Genomic DNA, 23000 nt, shown 5'->3' with positions numbered 1-23000 from the left:
TAGTAGAATGTTGATCTATTGATACTTTTTGACTGACATAGTAGTCAGTAAGACTATATTGAAATTGGGGTGTTGGCTCGGACAATATAATCATATTGCTAATGTGATGCAATTATATTGTGATAGTATGTTCACATTAGCGCATTAGAAGTGGGGTATTACGGTATATGCTTAACTGTATGTGTCGCACCACATGCACACTGTGCGATGCGACTTTTCCCCTCCATTACAATCCTGTTTTTACAGGAAACACACGGCATCTGCTCAGCTTGAATGTAGCCTAAGGACCCTTCCACGCTGTGTCCGTTGCCTTGTAACGCAACAGACAATATGGGGCATTCACATTTGCTTGTGGTGCAGCGGGTTCAAACTGAGTAGCCCACAGCATGCTGTGCATTACTGGGTAACTTGTTCATTTACAGTCGCAGAGAAGCATACTTTCATTGTACTGGATGCTTCACTGTATAGTCACAAGCACCTAACACCGTGTGAATTTTCGGCAGCGCAACCTGCACAGTGTGAAAGGGTACTATAAAAACTTTTTGTCCATGTGTTTGTTTATTACTGGACAACTACGTTTTTCAACTGAACTAAATTATCATCTTGCACTGAATTATATAATATTTCCTCACCTGAGGAGAGGCAGGGAATACCATTATAATTTCTTTACTGAATAATTTTATAAGAATTTTGCAGTAGTGACACGATTTTCTCGAATTTACAACTAGAGGACCTGAAAACTGTCTTTGATGTGCTCTCTCCACTCCCTGTCCCCCCTCTGCTCATCCAGCAGCAGGGACTGAGCTGCAATCAGTGCAACTCTTCTCAGCCCCTGCCATGTGATCCAGCCCAGTGTTTAGGAGCGTCCCATGGGAGAGAAGAGGCATCACCTCTCAGAGGCCAGGCTCTGTCCAGAGCAAGTAGTGCTAGTCCTAAAATTCAGCGCACGTTGCAGAGCACCACAAAAGGACGCTCTCATCTTCTCTGGGACCATCATTTATCCTCAATACTTTCATTCTAAAAGGATTTTTCTTGTAGCTGCCTGCACATCTTCTTACATGGAGTTCAGGAGAGTTAATCCCAGCTTACAGATAACGGTAACAGGGCTGCTCCTGTGTCTCTGCGCGCACGGTAAGCATGCACCCAGCAACGTGAGAACTGCTATTATTCCTTTCTGCACTACTACACTGATTGTGACATGATACTCCCTTTTATGAATTATTGTGGAAAGAAAACACGGTTAGCTAGAAAATACCGAAGTTAACAGTGCTTTTAATGGTTTATGGAATTTTTGTATTTGGTGTAGAATAATAATGATGATTTTAAATTCTTGGGAAAAAGTAATTATAGAAAGTTAGCTGTGGAATACCATGCTTTTAGTATGTGAGGAGTGGGGCTGTAACACGGCAGCAGCTTTGCTGGAGAGATGGATATCTGGTTAGTTTATGTAGCTGCAAATTGCGGCAAGGGTAACATGGTAGTGCTTTGGATAGCATTAGAGGCGACTTGAGCTAAGCAGGGTCACTGCTACAAACTCTGTGGAAGATACGCCCCGGATCTCTGCTGTTTCACACCAAAGACCTAATTCAATTCCATTTTTCTCCTAAGTTTTCTCTTAGGAGATAATTTTTCATCTTCTTTTTAAAAACATTTTTTTTACCACTCTGCAATTGAAAAAGTACCAAAAAGTAGTCTGAAAGTTCTGTAAAAATTATTCTGAGTATTTTCTTGCTTGCTGTTGGCTTAAAAGGCATTTTATTGATAAGGTATGACAATATCACGGAGGAGAAAAAGGGAATTAGAGAGAACCTGAGATGAGGGGGGTCAAATAATGAATACTTACCTGGGGCTTCCTCCAGCCCCCTGCCTATTGTTGCCTCCATCGCTGTCCTCCCGGGTGCATCCCCTCGGCTATTGGCCCCGGATTTCTCCTTCAGTTGTGTTTAATAATGTCCTTGAATGCTTATGATCGCCATTGCTTTCTAGTGTTTTGAAAAGTGCTTGGCCAGAAGAATCCTACGGGCTATTTCAGACATAACAATTTTTATTAAAATTGCAAAAGCACTGTAAGTAGCATTTTTGGAGCTCTAGCAATTCTGTAACAAGTATAGAAAAGCAAAAGTGCTGCGAGAATCGCTTCAGAAAAATCAAATGACTCTACTGAAAATGTCTAAAGACTATCATAATACTTTTTTTTTTAATGTACTTTGCAACACCGTGGAATATACTGGCGTGTTATAAATCAAATATTATGGTTCAATTAGGGAAAAATAGTTCATATACGATGGTCAGTACAGCGATCTTAAGACACAAAAGTAGAGAGGACTCTGTCTCGGACTTTGTCCAATCAAGCTAAGAGTTTGATGGATGCAGATGCAGTGATGCCTCTTTATAAATCTGTATGCTTTTGTTTTATGTTGTCCTGTGCTGACTGCTGGATATACAGAAACACCTTTTATCAGTCACTGGTAAAAAGGAAATAGGCTTAAAATGTTTTTGGTCATGTTGATATCTGTGATAAAGATAAACAGACTTTGCATGCTTGCTTCATTGTCCAGTCTATAGTATTGTGTGTGAGCTCTTGGGATGGATTTGGGATGAAAGTGGCAGGCATTCCTTTGTTAGCAGTTACCTTGGTAACCGGCAGAGCATGTGAAGTATCTGCTGGCCAGCCAGAGCTCTTTTAGTTTAGCTTTTGCATAGAAAGGAAAGTTTTTAGCAAGTCCCACTCACTTAGCCCTGCTTCACTGAAACAAGGAGTTGTATATTGAGGAATGGTCTTCTTTGTAGGTTAACCAGTTTAATTTCATTAGGCTCTTTAAAAGCGTATTATTGTGTATTTTTTATTGCTGACAACCCTTCGTAGAACTTTACACAGTATATAGTCATGTCACTAACTGTCCCTCAGAGGAACTCGCACTATAATCCCTAGAAAACTATATATGTTTTTGTAGTTTCATTCTTTTGGGTGGGTGCTGGGGAGGGGGTGGTGAGGACCATCTAACCTATCTGCATGTTTTTAAGGATGTAGGAGTAAACTGTAGAACAAGAGAAAACCCACATAAACATGGGTGTTAGGAATATTGTTACCTCTGCAGCGGGGAGCGGCGCAGCAGCCGCTCCCGCGTCTGACATCACGGCGGATTCCGCCGCGTCCTCTCGCTCATCTCTTTCCGGCAGAACAGGTCTCTCCAGGGTGCATCAGGACAGAATAGCGCACGCGCGCACCAGGAGACAGGACCTTTATGCGTTAAGGAGGTGGTTCAGCTGACCTCCCGGTCAGCTGACAGTGATGGGCTGACTTCCTCTGCTGATTGGCTGTGGTGCGCTGGGCGGAACTACTGGATTGCCTGGTTGTATTTAAGACCTGAGCTGCCAGTAGCTCGTTGTCTGCTGTTGTTGATACTTTGCGGTTAAGCTCTCAGACCTTAGTCAGTTCCTGGTGTGTTTGATCTGGCAGGACCCCGGGGATTCACACATAGCTTAGGAATATTATTATTATCTATCGTAATTGTAACTACATTATTGTATATCCTCATTGTGTATGAACTTTGCCTGAACTCTCGACTATTCTTCTGCCTCCTGATTCTGTACTCTGCCTATCTGTTGCCGACCTCGGCCTGACCCCGACTTTGACATTGCCTCCTGATTCTGTACCTTTGCTCATCTGATCTATTACCGACCTCGGCTTGTTTACTCACTACGTATTTGCCTGACGATATTGTACCGCTACCTGACCGACCTGTTACCGACATTGCCTGAACGACCAAGTGTTATGCTGCGTAATCTATCAGCACTATATAAATACTAAATAATAATAATACTGTGCACAAAGACACGTGTGATCACACTTTGAATAAAATACTGATTACTGTGCTGTTAGAGCTAATACTGATCATTACAATGGGTAGAACTAATAAACTCCATGAAAATTGTGCCCAGGTTTTAAAGAGGTACCCTAGCACAGCAAGGTGAGAGTGCTATCCACTACATCATTGTGCTTATTCATTATTATCTTCTGAGTCTTTAAAGGGAACCAGAGAGGAAGGATAGGGAAAAAATAGCAAAAGGTTTTATACATACCTGGGGCTTCCTCCAGCCCCATAAGCACGGATCGCTCCCACGCCGCAATCCTACGCTTCCTGTATCGCCGGTACCCGGCCCCGTCACTTCCGGCGGACGCAGCCAATTGTCCGCATCACAGGGGCTCCCTCCTTACCCTTACGCATGCGGCTGCGCAGTATGCAGCCGCACGCGTAGGTATATGGAGGGAGCCCCTGTGATGCGGACAATTGGCCGTGTCCGCCGGCCGACTGGCCGACTCGCGGCACTGACGGGACCCGGTACCGGCGGATCCAGGTAGCGGAGGATGGCGGCGTGGGAGCGATCCAGGCTTATGGGGCTGGAGGAAGCCCCAGGTATGTATAAAGCCTTTCCCCCAACGTCTCTGGTTCCCTTTAACTTTAGAAACTAAAGAAAAAAAGTTTTTTATGTTTTTTTGCTTTTACCACAAAGGAATATTTAATTATTGTGTGTCATATCAATTTAAAAAGCTAGGTAATCTATATGGATCCATATTGTTTAAGTAAAGAGGAGTCCTGTAGAGAAACTTTTTCTTTTTTGCTTGTAATGAATGTCCATGACGATTTCAGGTGACAGTCTGATGCCAGTCTCCACCCAGTCCTCTCCAGCCATATCTTCTATTACTTGTGCTGAATGGTTACTGTACCGTCATCTTCTCTCCCTCTCCTTACTATAGTAAAAGTGTGTGCAGCTCTGCAGAACCCAATGCAAGTCTATAGGGGGAATCAATGGGCAGAGTCACCTGAAATACTCACAAACTATTACTGTGGTGCTTATTATATATTATGGGTTACTATTCAAGGAGTACTGCCTGATGTCACAAATGGAAGGGCTACTGGACTCCATATATGCGGATCAGAACTCTGACTAGACTACTATATATCTCTTTCCTAAACCTTTCTGATATTTGTCTGGCCTTAGTACTCATGCTGAGGCTGGGCAATGATATCTCAAGTAGCCCAACTTATTCAGGAGGGTGTGGCAGGGCCAGAAGGAGGATTTGTTGGAATTTGTGGTATGCTGTTGAAGGGAGACAGGTGAAAGGCATAACCTCTGTTTTACACATATTTTTGACAAATGTTAGGTTATCAGGGTTAGCATTTATACACACCAGATTGAGAACTGATCAAACGTCGTATAGAATAGATAAAAGTCTTGAGGTGAAGACATAGGCGGGTTTCTGGAAAGACCACAAAGGCCTGTTCCTAGGTGGCTGATGGCCAGGGGTGCAGCTGGACTTGGAAGAGTGGTGTCTGCATTTGGAAGAGGAGATGCAAGTCGGAAGCAACACATGGAAGAGGTGAGAATGTGATAAAGTGGGGTTGCTGTACATAAATGTTAGACAAGAAAGGGTGGCACCACAGGGAATGGGAGGGCAGCTGCTGCTCATGGAAGGGGTCAGGGCTGCGACTTTAAAGTTGTTGTAGGGGGGCAGAAAAATAGTTTAACTCCAACCTTGGTTGACGATACCTTGTTTTATTTTTAATTTAGATAAAAATGAGGCAGATTGTAGAAAAAAAAATTAACAGTTGTTTTGCAAGGGTGCCGATACTTCTGCAGAGGTACATAGTGCTTCTCTTTCCTTAAATTGCCAGTTGGAAGGTCTGTTCTAGCTGGCAATCTAAGATTCTAAAAAACATTCTAAAAACATTGCTTCATGTGTCACTTGCCTGCTCTGCATCTTCTCACCTCCACGTGAACTGTTTGGATTACTTATTAGATTACCAGGCTCCTATCTAGTGTCTGAGCTACTAGTACAGCTTAACATTCTACCAGAGGAGGGCTGACCTAGGAGACAGGGAGGCACTTTTACTCCAGGCTACTCTCTTTTCTTTAACCTCCTTAGCGGTAACCCCTGCTGGGCCGATTTACATAATTTTTTTCTCAAACATGCAGCTAGCACTTTGCTAACTGCGTGTTTGGTCTGATCGCCGCCGCCGATGCGCCGCTGCCCAACGCGGATACAGGGCCCCCCCCCCCGCATACCCCTTGCGCAGCCTGGCCAATCGCCACCAGGCTGCGAAATGGGGTGGATCGGGACTCCCTGTGACGTCACGACGTCCATGACGTCACTCCGTTCGTCACCATGGCGACGGGGGAAGCCCTCAAGGAAATCCCGTTCAGAACGGGATTTCCTTATGGGCAAGCGGCGCCGGCGGTGATCGGAACGTACGGGGGATGCCGCAGGGAGGGGGGAAGCATGTAGCTAGCGCTAGGCTAGCTACATGCTAAAAAAAAAAAAAAAAGGTGAAAAAAACCCTTCCGCGGCTGCGCAGCCGTGGGAATTAAACCGCCAGGGGGGTTAATAGGGACTGTTTGGGGGCCATTATTATTATTATTATTATTATTTAGTATTTATATAGCGCCGACATATTACGCAGCGCTGTACAATGTATATATATATCTTGTCACTAACTGTCCCTCAAAGGAGCTCACAATCTAATCCTTACCATTGCCATATGTTTATATTATGTAGTGTAGGTACTGTAGTCTAGGGCTAATTTTAGGGGGAGCCAATTAACTTATCCGTATGTTTTTGGAATGTGGGAGGAAACCGGAGTGCCCAAAGGAAACCCACGCAGACACGGAGAGAACATACAAACTCTTTGCAGATAGTGCCCTGGCTGGGATTCGAACGAGGGACCCAGCGCTGCAAGGCGAGAGAGCTAACCACTACGCCACTGTGCTGCCCATCTGCACATTAGTAGAGCTGCACTGTTACTAATCCAACCATCATTTCTGCATGGCCTCCTCTCTGCTAAGTGGTAACACAGAACATGGTCTCCCCAGCCGTGTTGCCCATTTAGTGACTAGACAACTGTTTGGGAGAGTAATGGAGCTGGGAAGGTCGAGTTCTCAGGAATTATGTCTTAGAGAAGAAGCAAGGTGAGCAAGCAAGCATGACAGTGTTTCAAGGTTACCCTTACTTTAGCCAACAGTCACAAGCGGGCCCTTCAGTTTCTTATAGCAGCCATGGGTAGCTTCCAATATCAGCCAGCAGTAAAAGGTGGCCTCCAAGATTAGCCAGCAATCATATGTGGCATCCAATATCAACCAGCAATCATAGGTGGCCTCCAACATCAGTCTGCAATCATTTCTGGTGTCTAACATCAGCCAGCAGTCATATGTGGCCTCCAACATCAGCCAGCAGTCATATGTGGCCTCCAACATCAGCCAGCAGTCATATGTGGCCTCCAACATCAGCCAGCAGTCATAGGTGGCCTCCGACATCAGCCAGCAATTATAGCTGACCTCCTACATCAGCCAGCACTCATAGGTGGCCTTCAACATCAGCCAGCAAGCATAGGTGGCCTTCAACATCAATAAAACACTTTGCCTTCAAAGGCCTGACCGTTTATGTACACAAACAAAGGGGATTAAATTAGGCCCTTTTCCCCTGTATTACTCCATATACAAGCTGTCTGCTTGCCCTGTTATCAACAGGAGGGGTTTACTTCACAATACATGTAGACCAATTCAACAGTCATTTGGTTTGCATAAATATGCAGCACAATGTTCCATCAATTAACTGCAACACTATAGCGAGGGTCTTTGCTGACACCCCCCCCCCCCCCCTCCAACAATTTGTATGGGGTGTAGCTATCTCGCATATGTTTACATCACAAATATCCTGATGGGCAGTGTGCTTGACCAAAAGAAGCCGTTTTTCCTGACTGTTTACATATAGAAAAAATACCTGCCACTAGGGGAGGTATACCATGTGGGTAAAGTCTGCCACTGATACTATTAGATCAATTATTAACCCCATAGGGGTCAGGTATTAATACATCTTCATAGAAGGTAGCTGGGTATTTACTTGAACCGAGAGTGTGTAGGTGAGACATAGAAGTACAAAGAGGGTGCCACTCAACGATTGTTTCGCCCCTAAAGCGGAGCGTCGTCAGGAGTACATAAAGTGCACAAATTATTTACAGTATATTTACAGTAGTCATCCCCCCACCATCCAACATAATTTCCCCCAGAATACAGCCCCAGTCAGCTCTGACTGGGGCTGTATGCTGGTGGAATTTATGTTGGATGGTGGGGGGATGACTATATGTACTCCTGACGACGCTACGCTTTAGGGGCGAAACGATCGTTGAGTGGCACCCTATTTGTACTTCTACGTCTCACCTACACACTCCTGTTGATAACAGGGCAAGCCGACAGCTTGTATATGGAGTAATACAGGGGAAAAGGGGCTAATTTAATCCCCTTTGTTTGTGTACATAAACGGTCAGGCCTTTGAAGGCAAAGTGTTTTATTGTTTATTTACCTGTACAATTTATTCGGTAGTGTGATAGGCCTTCAACATCAGCCAGCAGTCATACATGGCCTCCAACGTCGGCCTGCAATCAATATGTGGTCCCCAACATCAGCCAGCAGTCACCTCCAAACCCCCATCTCCACTACCCTATTCTGCAGCCAGAGTTACCAGGGGTGTCTGTTATGGTTGTCTGTCATAGGGTACAGTCTTTTATTGGGGTCTGTCATATAGTACTGTCTGTTACTGGGGTTTGTTATGAGGACACGGGGAGCTGTCATGGGGTGTTGTCTGTTATGGAGGTCTGACATATGATGCTGTCCGTAACAGGGGTCTATCTTGGGGTGCTGCCATGGGAGTGTACCTGTTACTGGGGAATGTCGGGGGAAGCGGGGGAGGTGCTATTTGGGAGAAAATGCCTGCTTCTTTGAGGACATAATGTTTTTTAAACATCCAAGCAACCATGAAAGATGTTAACCAGAAAGAGAAAGAAATAAGAGGTGGGTTTGACTGCAGTTTTTAAATCTATTAGCAGGCTGTATGTTTACAGGAGGTACTGTCAATGTGTTCAGGAGATACCTGGAAATGTTAGCAGTTATTGCATTTTAATGCATTTTGTGATTTAAAATTTAGAAATCGTGTATGAGTTTACCTAAATAAGTACAGTGAAAAAGTTTGGGCAACCTTGTTGATGGTCATGATTTTTTTGTATAAAAATGTCAGTTAAATATATCATATAGGTCTAGGAGACACACACAGTGATAATTGAGAAGTGAAATGAAGTTTATTGGATTTACAGAAAGTGTGAAATAATTGTTTAAATAAAATTAGGCAGGTGCATACATTTGGGCACTGTTGTCATTTTATATATTCCAAAACCTTTAGAACTAATTATTGGAACTAAAATTGGCTTGGTAAGCTCAGTGACCCCACACCTACATACACAGGTGAATCCAATTATGAGAAAGAGTATTTAAGTGGGTTAATTGTAAGCTTCCCTCCTTTTTTAATTTTCTCTGAAGAGTAGAAACATGGGGGTCTCAAAACAACTCTCTAATGACCTGAAGACAAAGATTGTTCACCATCATGGTTTAGGGGAAGCATACAGAAAGCTGTCTCAGAGATTTCAGCTGTCTGTTTCCACAGTTAGGAACATATTGAGGAAATGAAAGACCAAAGGCTCAGTTCAAGTTAAGGCTCGAAGTGGCAGACCAAGAAAAATCTCAGATAGACAGAAGCGACAAATGATGAGAACAGTCAGAGTCAACCCACAGACCAGCACCAAAGACCTACAACATCATTTTGCTGCAAATGGAGTCACTGTGCATCGTTCAACCATTCAGCATACTTTACACAAGGAGATGCTGTTTGCGAGAGTGATGCAGAGGAAGCCTTTTCTCCGCCCACAGCACAAACAGAGCCGCTTGAGGTATGCTAAAGCACATTTGGACAAGCCAGCTTCATTTTGGAATAAGGTGCTGTGGACTGATGAAACTAAAATTTAGTTATTTGGGCATAACAAGGAGCGTTTTGCATGGAGGAAAAAGAACACAATATTCCAAAAAAAACACCTGCTACCTACAGTAAAATATGGTGGTGATTCCATCATGCTGTGGGGCTGTGTGGCCAGTGCATGGACTGGGAATCTTGTCAAAGTTGAGGAACGCATAGATTACACTCAGTATCAGCAGATTCTGGAGACCAATGTCTAGGAATCAGTGACAAAGCTGAAGCTGCGCCAGGGCTGGCTGTTTCAACAAGACAACGACCTTAAACACTGCTCAAAATCCACTAAGGCATTCATGCAGAGGAACAAGTACAATGTTCTGGAATGGCCATCTCAGTCCTCAGACCGGAATATAATTGAAAATCTGTGCTGTGAGTTAAACAGAGCTGTCCATGCTCGGAAGCCATCAAACCTGAATGAACTAGAGATGTTTTGTAAAGAGGAATGGCCCAAAATACCTTCAACCAGAATCCAGACTCTCATTGGAACCAACAGGAAGTGTTTAGAGGCTGTAATTTCTGCAAAAGCAGGATCTACTAAATATTGATTTCATTTCTTTTTTTTTTTGTGGTGCCCAATTTTAGGCACCTGCCTAATTTTGTTTAAACAATTATTGCACACTTTCTGTCAATCCAATAAACTTCATTTCACTTCTCAAATATCACTGCGTGTCTCCTATATGATACATTTAACTGACATTTTTTATCGTAACAACCAGCAATTTATACAGGAAAATCATGATGATTAACAAGGTTGCCCAAACTTTCGTATCCCACTGTATATTGTAGCTATTTAAAAGCACAAGGAAAGGTTTAGAAGGCATTTATACACACTTTTGGGGTGTTTCTAATGCAAACATACTAAAGGGATACTTGAGATGATGCTAGTCACAATAGGGGGTAATTGGCAAACACCATCTTCTATAAAGGGGTACATACTGTAATAATGTTCAGAATAAGTGGTCTATATATATAGCAGGAGGTACAGACTAACCAGCAAGCTCATGGTGAACCAGAACTCATTGGAGTGTGTAAGGGACTACAATGGTCCTAAAAGCCCCCTTACTAAAATGCTAAGAAAAACAAAAGTTTGCTTTCTTAAAACAGAAAGAATTTGTGATAATTCAGGTTGGAGTGAGCTTGAGATGTCTCCCAGTGCATCACTGCTGAATATATGCAAATAACCATTGTTACCCTTAGAAGTTAAACACACCTCCAGAACCGCAGGAGGGAGACTGTTTATAAAGCACTAGCACTCTGCTAACTGAACAGTTTAAAAATCAGATTGTCAATGCAAATCGCCATGCTATATGAGGACCAATACTTTTGTCTTTGATATGGTGGCGGTCAGTGCTCATTACCCTACAATGGCTTCCTGCAGCTCAGCTGACTTGAAAAGATTAAGGGACTGTAGGGCAAAATTGTTACTTCTCGCTAGGAAAAGTAGTGTAATGTGGGCCATTGCCTTGTATTGCAGCTGCAGCATAATGGCAAACAGTGCAGCATAGGGTGTTAATTGCTGTGCAGTTCTGAACGCTATATGGTGATCATAAACTGGAATTCAGACCAACTGTTCATGTATAAATATGGAAATCTTCTCTTGCATGTAGTGATTGTTGTATTAAAGTGATGAATGTAGTAATGTGGCAATCTTTTCTGAAAGTGGTGACATATTACGTACGTGGATTGCCACTTTTGTAGATACAGCAATATTCAAAGAACAACACCATACTTATGGCGATCTGTAGTTCTCTCCCTTTTTTAAATAGGCCTCTTACTGTATATGTGCTACCGTATTGGTGCAAACAACATGGCAGTAATCATTATTGACTCATGTGTCTGCTGCTTGAACTGACAGAGGTACTTTGCAGCACCCTTTGACATTTAAGTCTTTCAAGCCATTTTCCAAATATCAGGAATTAGATACGCTGAACTAGTCATGCTTTTCCAGTTAGAGTCTGCATAGCAAGAAATCATAATACACAAGATCAGTGAAGCAAACAGCATCTCGCAGAACATGAGCATACGGCTTACACAGCACACACACCAGAAATCAACCCTTGCCACTCTGAAGCAATCCTCATATTATTTTGTATCAGTCAGAATTGAGGTCAGGGCCAGTGCTGCCATGGGGTCAGCTGGGTAATTGCCCAGGCCTTCAAGCTACTTAGGGGTGCACATGTCAGGAATAGAGATGTCGCGAACCTCCGATTTTCGGTTCGCGAACCTCCGCGAAAGGTTCGGTTCGCGAAAAAGTTCGCGAACCGCAATACACTTCAATGGGGAGGCGAACTTTGTAAAAAGGAAAAAATTCTGACACCTAGAAAAATGATGGAAAACATGTTTCAAAGGCTCTAATACCTGGAGGCAGACATGATTGAGTGAAATACACATCAAATGTCCCAGGCTAACATCTAGGTTTCACACAGACCCCTATTTTAGGGCCCGTTTCCACTATCGCGAATCTGCATGCGGGCAACGCATGCGGATTCGCACAGTCAGTACAAGTGGATGGGACTGTTTCCACTTGTGCGTTTCCCCGCACGTTTTTCTGTGCAGAAAAAATCTGCAGGGTAGGGGCCTCAGAATTCGCCTGCGTGTGGAATGCAGGCGAATCGCACGCAATGTATTTAATAGGGAAATCGCATGCGTTTTCCCCATGCGGTTTTTGCCGCGATTTCGCATGCGATTTCGCATAGGTACCCATGTTAATTCACACAGGCAGTGACATGGTTAAAATTGCATACAGCCTTACCTATGCGAAATCGCAGCAAAAAACGCATGCGGAATCGCACCCGCATGCGATTTGCCTGCGATGATTCGCCGGCGATTTCGTAACGCTATAGTGGAAACGGGCCCTTAGTCCTCCACCCTTCTACCCTTCTACCCTTCTACCTATTCCCTCCTACCGGAGGGAGGAGGGTCTCATCTGCCAGGGAATTCCAGTATTTCAAAAAACAGCTTATATACCATGATAGGGATTTGAACCCAGGCCTCAGTGTATGGTAGGCAACTAACATATCCATTGTACCACCAACACTACTAGCTGAAGCTAGCTGAAACTAGCTGAAACTAGCCTAGCATGTACCATTTATGCTTAATGCAAGAGAAAAATTAGACAAGACAAATAACATTTATATCACACTTTTCTCCTGGCAGACTCAAAGCACCAGATCTGCAGCCACTAGGGCACATTCTATATAGGCAGTAGCACAGATATGTAGCCAGACATGGCCTTGTATTTTGTGTTCAACAGTTGTCAAGAGAAAAATTAGACAAGATAGCAGTGTTAGGAAGACTTGCCTAAGGTCTCCTACTGAATAGGTGCTGGCTTACTGAACAGACAGAGACGAGATTCGAACTCTGGTCTCCTGTGTCAGAGGCAGAGCCATTCACCATTACACCATGCAGCCACTGCTTACAGACATGTAGCCAGACATGGCCTTGTATTTTGTGTTCAACAGTTGTCACGAGAAAAATTAGACAAGATAGCAGTGTTAGGAAGACTTGCCAAAGGTCTCCTACTGAATAGGTGCTGGTCTTGCTCACTGGTTTGCTGTATACATTACACTGTGATATGTGCAGCAGAGTGAGCTAGAGAAGTAACTCACATGTTCAGCCAATGCAGTCCTGTTACTTCCTCTAGGTCAGGCTTTCTCAACCAGGGTTCCTTGAGTTTTCTGCAGGGGTTCCTTGGCATATTCCCCCATCGTGGGGGTCGGTGGATAGAGAGCACACTGGAACTGGGGTACTGTAGAAAGAAGCATTACATAAATAATAATAATAATAATAAACACATTAAAAAAGCACAAGAATAAGGAGACATTATATGGACGTAATAGGGGGTAGTGACATAAACAGCCACACCAGCTTTTAAAGACCACGCCACCTGCAAAATTACTTGCAGGGGTTCCTTAAAGAGGAACTCCAGTGAAAATAATGTAATAAAAAAAGTGCTTCATTTTTACAATAATTATGTATAAATGATTTAGTCAGTGTTTGCTCATTGTAAAATCTTTCCTCTCCCAGATTTACATTCTGACATTTATCACATGGTGACATTTTTACTGTGGGCAGGTTATGTAGCTGCTCCTAGCTGTTTTGGCTGTTACAGACAGCTGTAAACAGCCATTTCCTGTCTGTGAACATTGCTACATTGTGGCAGTTTGCCCAGAGTACCGCGGTACCAGAGTTTCTTGTGGGAGGGGTTTCATCACAAAATCAGTCATACAGCGCCCCTGATGGTCTGTTTGTGAAATGCAATAGATTTGTCATGTAAAAGTGGGTATCAGCTACTGATTGGGATAAAGTTCAATTCTTGGTCGGAGTTTCTCTTTAAGATCCGAAAACTGTTTGCAGGGTTCCTATTTCCTATTTGCAGGTTGAAAAAGGCTGCTCTAGTTAGTGTGTCCCATTTCCATGGCTCCTCACAGCTGCATCACTGCTCACATGACCCGATGCCAAGTGATGTAATTTCCTTCTTGCCAGCAGGCCACACGAAAAAGTGACATGGCATCAGCATGAAGTCACTGTGGGCAAACACAATAATAAAATGTAGGAGGGAGTGTTGTGGCAGGTGACTGACTAACTTCATTATGCTCTGCTAGTACTTACTCTATATTGAGGGACCCTCAGATGGATGCCTTATAATACTATTTGAGGGGGCTCACGGAGCTACCTAATACAGTACCACTATTAAGAGGCCTCACATGGTTATACTGTACTACCATTTAGGCAGCACACATGGCTACCAGGGCTCTAGGGTTGAGGAGTTGTAGCAATTTCTGGGTACCTGGAGTCGGAGGTTTCATAAGCCGAGGAGTCAGGCTCTAGTTCGGGTCCGATAATTATTGATTACCTTATAAGAAAGAGGGGGGGGGGGGGGGGGGAGGGATTGAGCGAAGTCTAGAACATCTGTACTTTCCAAAAGACATTAAAAGGCCTACTGGTAAGTATTCTGTACTCTTGTAACATTGTATAGTCTGTAGCAGCTGTAGTGAAATTGCATGTGCATTATAGTGTCCTGCAGGCTCTGTCTTTAACACCTGTAGCTTTGTAAGAGGATTTGATTAGGCAGCGTGCTTTGTTTTATGACAGCCCGCAGTCTTTTATGACAGCTCTTTGCTCATTATTTAAGAAAACTGATGGCAGTTAAGAATGCTGGGCCAGGATGAGCTGAGATGCAAATTACTGTCCTTTCAGCGCTGCTGTTATCTTGTCAGCAAGTCCACATAACAGTCTCTTAACTCCACTACTGCCAAGTCTGTATTTAACACAATTATGTTTTGACTGAAGCTAAACTTTGCTAACCTATCACGTGGGATGCTAGTTAGTCATTGAATTATGCATTTTGTAGGCAGTTTCTAGCAAACTGTCCCTGTTCTTGGTGACAAAGAGCAGAAAATGTATTTATGATTAAAGAAATAGTTTGATAAGGATCAAGGAAATATGGGCTCCCGCTAGCGGGGGAAGTTTGGGCACCGGCAATTCAAATATCATCCTTAAGGGCCCTTTCACACCAGAGGGATTTTTTGGCGTTTTAACGCCACGGCTGAAGTTGGCGTTTTGCTAGGTAAAAGAAAGTCCATAGACTTTCATTTTACCTTTCACATCTAACTCGGCGTTTTGGAGCGTTGCGTTTCAACGCTCCCAGGAGCTTTTTCAGGGCTGTTAACAGCCGAAGTTGGCTGTTGGCGTTTCAATGATAGTCAATGGAAAACGCCAACTTCAGCGTTTTCAAAGCCTTTTCAAAGCGTTTTACAGCTATCTTGTTCACTTATTTTTATAGAAGAAAAAAAAAAGGACGTTTTCATATGGGCTGTAAAACTCTTTCAAAAGGCTTTGAAAACGCTTTGAAAACGCTATGTATTGGCGTTAAGCAAAAGGCTGACTTTCAGCCTTTTCTACCGCAGCCTCTAGTGTGAAAGAGCCCTAAGGGCAAGTTTGGGTGCTTGCAGCACCCAAAAGTTCACTTTTTTTGTCTTTGCCTTTTTGCGACAGTTTGGTGGTGGTGGTGGTTTTGCGCCTAAAGAGGAACTTTAGTGAAAAGGGGAAAAAAATAAATCAATCCACTGCAAAGTAAGAAATTACAAAATAGAAGAGAGATCAAGAAATTATTGGTATTTGCTATGAGATTTGTTCATATTATTTGATCCACAATCAGCCTGCACATAATAATCTTTACTACTGGCAGACATGAAAAAAACAGACACCACCAATTGCCTTATCTTTAACCACACCCCCAAAACTTTGATATGGTAGGCTAAAATGTCCTAGGTCCTGACATCACACTGTGGCAGAGGTTTTACCACAATATCAGCCATACAGACTCCCCTGATGATCTATATGAGAAAAGGAAAATATTTCTCATGGAAAAGGGGGTGTCAGCTACTGATTGGAATGAAGTTCGATCCTTGGTTACTGTTCCTCTTTAAGGTTAGCTGTGGGGGTGAAGAGTGGTTGAGGTTAGCTTTGAAGGGGTGGTTTAGTGAAACCGTGTGTGGGGGGTGGCTAATGTTAGCTGTGGGGAGTGGTTAAGGTTAGGCATCGGTAACCTGGTATCTAAACCATAATAACATCAATCTCCATTTTACTTCTTCCATACATCCCACTACTATGGTGTTTTTGGATCTTCAACTAGAGGGCTCATTTGGTAGAGTTACCACCACCAACCACCGTAAGTCTTGCAGTGGGAATTCCACCCTGTTGGCCAGCAGTTGCCATCCCAAACATACTATTCGTGGGATCCCCACGGGGGAGATCACAAGAATAGTAAGAAATTGTTCTAATCCAGATCGGTTGGCCAATGAAACTCGGAAAACTGAGGTGAGACTCTCTCAGCGGGGGTATCCCCAGAAATATGTTGAGAGGTCCAAAACTAAGGTATTGGCCAAGGGAAGGCCTGCACTTCTGGCCAATAGAGTGCGGACAAGAGGTGGTGTTGGTGGCGATGCCATTACATTTTCTACAGTGTTTAGCTTGGAGTATTCCTCTGTGGTGAAGATTCTAAAGACCCATTTACCCATTCTATTCGCGGATCCATAAATAGCACCAATAGTGGAAGGCAATTGTAGGTTTGTTAGCAAACGAGCACCCACACTGGGGGATGTACTGTCCCCCAGTTTATATGAGGACCCAAGTCCTGGACAGGGGGCAACAAGGCTGAGGTATCAGGGATCCTACAAGTGTGGGGTGAGAACGTGCAGATATTGTAAGGTGCACGCCACAGGTAATACCACTGTGTCCTTTAGTAATGGAAAGGCTTTTAGTCTCAAACAATATATTAACTGCGGTACAAAAGGGGTGGTGTACCTTATTAATTGTAATGCATGTAGAAAGCAATATGTTGGATGTACTACGAGACCGCTAAGGGCCAGGATTGCAGAGCATTATTGTGGGACTGCAAACGTCAATTGCTTGAACCCCTCTAACGTGGCCAGACGTTTTTGTTCGTGTCACGGTGGTGATCTAACTCATTTTTCTTTTCAAGGGTTGGAGGATCCATTTGGATAGCAGGGGTGGTGATTTTGAGAAAAAATTATTGGAACATTAAGTGAGATGGATCTTTAATTTAATTACAGATGGGATGTGAATCTGTTTGTGTGAACGCCATCCGATGTCCAAGTATAGGTCTCTCTGGTACTTGTCATGGTTTATAACTAGTCTTTATGATATTTTCAAACTTCTTTAAATTTATTTTTGTTCTCTATCATTATTGAAGATACTATGTTTGCATTTTGCTCATTTGTACCTCCCCCCTCCTCTTGTTGCTCTGGCGATTACGTTAATTAAGAAATAGTAGGTTGGCCCCACTATTATCATGATGTCTTTTTAAATGTAATTTTAATGTATGTATGTATGTTTATGTACAATATGCTGGAGCCCACTCCTCTCCCACCAGGGGTATTCCCCTTTAAACATGTTAGTCACCTGTGTAGGTGTGGTGGTTAAGGGGTGTGGCCTCCAGGTATTTCAGATCCCTTGTGATGTATCACATCAGCTACAACTAAGGACCCGGTAGGGTCAGAAACATGTCAGCTTGCATGCTGTTCTATTTTTGCTATTTTTCTAAGATGATTTAATAAAAAGGACTGTGTTTACTCTATGGAAGGTGTGCGGAAGAATTTCTTTGATCAATAATGTTATGTGTAGTGGTCATTGCTGAAAAACACTTTTTTGGCTTCACAGTATGCCCTATTTTCCTCAGTACACTTTTTGCATAGATGCGTGCATGAAAAAAGGGCGCAGTGAAATAAGGGCCCAGCTGGATAACAAAATGGCTCAGTGGATAACGAAATCTGATAACGATAAACATCGTGTCAAACTTGGTTAACGATAAATACCATTGTAAAAACAGATGGGAAATAATAACAAAAAGATATTAACCTTAAAAATCGTTAGCACAATTCAACAATACAGCTTAACCCAACCCTACACACACAGAACTCTCCCCTGGTGGTGCCTAACCCTAACCACCCCCCCCCCCCCGGTGGTGCCTAACCCTTACCACCCCCCCCGGTGGTGCCTAACCCTTACCCCCTCCCCGGTGGTGCCTAACCTTAACTCCCCTGGTGGTGCCTAACCCTAACCACCCCCCACCCTGGTGTTGCCTAAAACTAACCGCCGCCCAGTTAGTGCCTAACCCTAACCACTCCTCCTGGTGGTGCCTAACCCTAACCACTCCCCCTGGTGGTGCCTAACCCTAACCACTCCCTCTGCAGAAACACCCTTTTACACATAGAAATGATAATATCTTTGATAACGTAAAATCTGTACATACAAACAAAATAATATGACAAACTATAACGTTGCAAGTTCCTAAAATGATAACATAGTTCAAAAACTATAATGTTCTAATATTGTTAATGAATTTTATCGCGGCACCCTTTTTTCTGCTTTTTTACCGTATTAACGATAATTGCATTAAAGTCTATGGTGGTGCCCTTTTCGTCCACCCTCAGCCAGCGCCCTTTTTTCCTGCTACCGCATAGACACTTAGATATTCCTGTTTTGTGAGGTGTTTACTGGCAAAGGACAGTGATCTTTGGACCTGTTAGTAGAAGATGTGAGAATATACAGTAATCATGAAAATACATAAAGTTGTTTTGGGGTGAAAAAGGTCAATTTCATTTAGTCTAGGCATTTTCCAGGTACAGTAATGAAATACTTTCCTCCTTCCCCATGCTGTGACCAAAGCTTGATTAGAAATAAAATGCCACATTAACACAAAGGACTCAGATCTGCTATAAAGCTAAGTATGATAAGCACAATGAATCAACTCTGATGACTAATAGAAGATAATAGGAATAGAGTACACATTTTCATGTTGCAATCAATTTCCTATTTTATTAATATCTGGCTGATTAAGGTTCAGCCCACAAGATATCAAGTCAGTGCAAAATATAATCCCAGATACTCTAACCTTTAAATTGTATCATTGCTGAATTGCCAGTGACTAAATTGAGACTAAATTGTAACGTGTAAAGGTCTCTCATTTTGCTAAGCACACTCAAGACATATTTATAGTCTATGAAGTGCAGTTATATCTTTTAGTAATATTATAAGTGTTGTATTGCTTCAATATAACCGAAAGGTTTGACGTTCATGCCAGATATTACCACACTACCAGTCTCTTACTGAGAGGTGGAGCCAAAAGCATGACTAAGAAATTCCATTAAGACCTGGGCTACAGGAGTGGGATTACTCACTTGAGATCATAAGATTTACACTCCTTGCAAGTATCTGCTTTGTTTTAAATACTGTGAGCTACGGTAATTTGAAATGAGTCAGTCAGTCAGTCAGTCAAAGAAAGGAAATACCTACTCTTCAGCTATTGCTGGCCTGTTTGTAAAATGGTGATAGTGCAAGCAAAGGATTCTGTAGCACCACATATGTAAATATAGCTCTTTATTAAGTTAAAATAGAGAGGTAGCCATGAACAGCTGTTAATGGCTACCTCTCCATTTTAACTTAATAAAGAGCTATATTTACTTACGTTGTGATGCAGAATCCTTTGCTTGCACTGTTCCCAGACCCCGTTGGGTTAAAGGGTCCGTTCTGCTGAAGCACACGTTCTATCTCCATTTGGGTGCTGGTCCGCTCTACTTTGTAAACTGGTGATAGGTTGCACTCACTGTGCACTGCAGAATATTATATTTATCTGCCAGTGTGTACATTAAAAAGCCAGAGTATTGTCTTTACTAAAGGACACTAAAAACAATTAGTGGTTGTATATACAATGGACTGGACTGAGCATCCTAATTTTAGAAATAGGGATGACAGCGAGAAGTGAAACTGAACCCTTCTGTGTTCAAAGAGAGGGTCTTGGGGCACCATGCTGCACTCCATTCTCCTGATACTTCCTCCTTCGTAGAGGAAGTGTTCACAGCAGACATGCTGGCTGTAATAGAGGAATTGTCAGGCAGGTGGAGTGCCACGAAAAGTGGTGGCTGTACAGGAAAATTAACTGTCTGTGCTGCAGCCACCCTTTTCAGACACAAGTAGGTACCATTTTGCTTCTCGCACAACTGTGCTCGGTCATGCCTATTTCTATTATGTGACCTGACTGACTAAATAGAGAGTTGGAGGACATCTCCTCCCCTTAATGATATAAATGTTCCCAGTATGTTGCAAATGGTTGATTAAGGTTCAGCCCCCTGACTGGGAGGGGCTAACGATCACTGCCAATCATAAGCTCTTCTATGGCCCCACAGATTTGAACAGGTTTGCCACCTTAAAGCTAACAATTCTACTCTTGCAGAAAGATACAATGCTGTAAAAATGATATGCCCCGTGAAGTCTTTATAAATAGGACGCAAGCAATTTTTAAAGTAAAAAAAAATACAATCCCGAAGTGAAAGTAAACTCATTAGATAAATAATTGTCTCTATAGCGCTAATCCTAAATGACGCTTTACATGGAATTCCACAGGTTTTTTTTTTGTTTTTAAATATGAAAAATCTAATTTAAAAATTTTGTATTGATGACTGTTTTGTTCATGTTGAACCATTGACCTTTTTTATTTGTTTCCTGCACCTAGAAGGGTATATCTGCCCTTTAGTAGTTTGATAGTAGTTTTTTTTAAATCATGTAGCGAGGCCAGGGCTCGCTACATGATAGCCGCTGCTCAGCGGCATCCCCCCGCCCGCTTCGATCAGGAAATCCCGTTCAAAGAACAGGATTTCCTGGAGGGCTTCCCCCGTCGCCATGGCAATGGGGCGGGATGACGTCACCGACGTCGGGACGTCATTGGGAGTCCCGATCCACCCCTCGGCGCTGCCTGGCACTGAATGGCCAGGCAGCGCACGGGGTCTGGGGGGGGCCCGCGCGCTGCGACGGATAGCGGCGATCGGGCGCGGGGCGGCGGCGATCAGTGTGCTGGCGCAGCTAGCAAAGTGCTAGCTGCGTTCAGCAAGAAAAAAAGTAAGCAAATCGACCGAGCAGGGCCGGAGAAAACCTCCTGCGCGGCTTCCCCCGAACTACATTCGGGGTTACCACCAGGAAGGTTAAGCTCACTTAAAGAGACCCTGAAGCGAAAAAAAAAAGTTATGATATAATAATTTATATGTGTAGTACAGCTAAGAAATAAAACATTAGGAGCAGACACATTAGTCTAATATTGTTTCCAATACAGGAAGAGTTAAGAAACTCCAGTTGTTATCTATGCAAAAAAGCTATTGAGCTCCACGACTTTCAAAGTGCAGAGAGCTCTGTCTTCTGAAGCTTATTATCTCAAGTGTGTGGCACTGTATTGTTTTTTCTTCTGCACAAGACAGGTCAATAGTTTACTGGGCTGCTCTGTAAAATCATTTAGAATGCTGAGTAGTGTGTAAACTGCAAATATTAGAGAATTATGCAATGTTATAAAAAAAACACTATATAACTGCAAATAAAAATATGAGAATATTTTCTTTGCTTCGAATACTCTAGTAATTAACCGTACTACACATACAATTCATTATATCACAATTTTTTTTTCGCTTCAGTGTCTCTTTAACCAGTAGCCAACCACGTCATGCTGATGGGCGCGGCCGCAGCGGCAGCCCCAGGGGCACCTAACGCCGATTGGTGTAAGGTCATGCGGGCCTGCTTTGCAGGATATCGCACGTGCTTTCCTGCTTGGATAATTCTATTTACCCTAACACAAGGCACGCTACTCTGTCAGTCTTAGTAAAAATAATAAAGTTGCCATGCAATAGCATGCCTGACAAACTCACCGCAGGTTAGTGAATCAGGGCAATGAAGAGCAGCATGCAGAGGTGGCGACCCAAGTGAGTTAGCCTCTGCGTACATGTCACTCACCCTTAGAGTGTACCTGAGACGGGGTTGGAGGAAAAATTCATACATAACTTGGGCCTCCTCCAGCCTCCTTCGGACCTTTGGCTCTCTCACTGTCCTCCTAGGCTGCCTCAATCCTCTGAAGGTTATCCAGTCGGGGCCAGTTGGTGCATGCGCAGTTCGGCTGCACGTTCGCCGCCATCGCACTCCCGTCGCACGTGCAGTACCCTTCTTGAGACCGGAGCATAATGGGGGCGCTCAGGTGTGGTCGAGCTGTGCATATGCAGTACACCACAACCGGAGAAACTTTAGAATTTAAAATACAGAGTGCGGTTTATAATTGCAACTATGACAGAATGATGTAATGTTATAAAAAAAAAAGCTATATAACAATAAAGATATGAGATTCTTTTCTTTGCTACTAATGTTATATTATTTATCTGTACTACACACCCAATTCATCCTCTATAATAAAATCCCTGTGTCTCTGCGTCTCGTGTCCATGTGTGTATGTGTCTGCGTTTGCGATACTGCGCTTGTGCCACAGGGACAGCCTTTGGACAGGGAGCAGGACGGGCCAGGGGGCCGCCGGGCGTATGCGCGCATGCGCGGTGGCGGCGATCACAGGGGAGGGAGGAGAGGGGAAGGAGGGGGCGTTCCGGCACAGACCTAGAGCCTGTTTTTAAGCGGGATTAGGTCTACTAGTTATATCATAAGTTTTTTTTTTGCTTCAGTGTCACTTTAAGTCAGATAAGGAGAGATAGATCCTTAATTAATTCAGATGAGGAGATTGAAATCATAAATAATGTTAGATGATTAATTTTAAGATAAGTTTTGTAAATAAATCCCTCACAGAGATAACCCATGAGAA

At 43.2% G+C, this 23000-nt stretch overlaps 1 protein-coding gene across 2 annotated transcripts in view; it reads left to right on the top strand.

Moving 5' to 3' along the window:
- The first annotated feature begins 877 nt into the window (after positions 1-877).
- The window catches only part of CRB2 (crumbs cell polarity complex component 2), a 243764-nt gene continuing 221641 nt past the window's right edge, over positions 878-23000 (top strand). For both annotated transcript variants that reach the window (XM_068248149.1, XM_068248148.1), the window contains exon 1: positions 878-1131. In XM_068248149.1, coding sequence (XP_068104250.1) covers positions 1059-1131 — 73 coding nt within the window. In that variant the 5' untranslated portion in view covers positions 878-1058. The remainder of the gene's footprint in view (positions 1132-23000) is intronic.

Source organism: Hyperolius riggenbachi, chromosome 8, assembly GCF_040937935.1.
Source record: "Hyperolius riggenbachi isolate aHypRig1 chromosome 8, aHypRig1.pri, whole genome shotgun sequence".
Taxonomy (NCBI): Eukaryota; Metazoa; Chordata; class Amphibia; order Anura; family Hyperoliidae; genus Hyperolius; species Hyperolius riggenbachi.
Note: the sequence above shows the minus strand (reverse complement) of the source record. Positions and strands in the feature narration are given on the sequence as shown.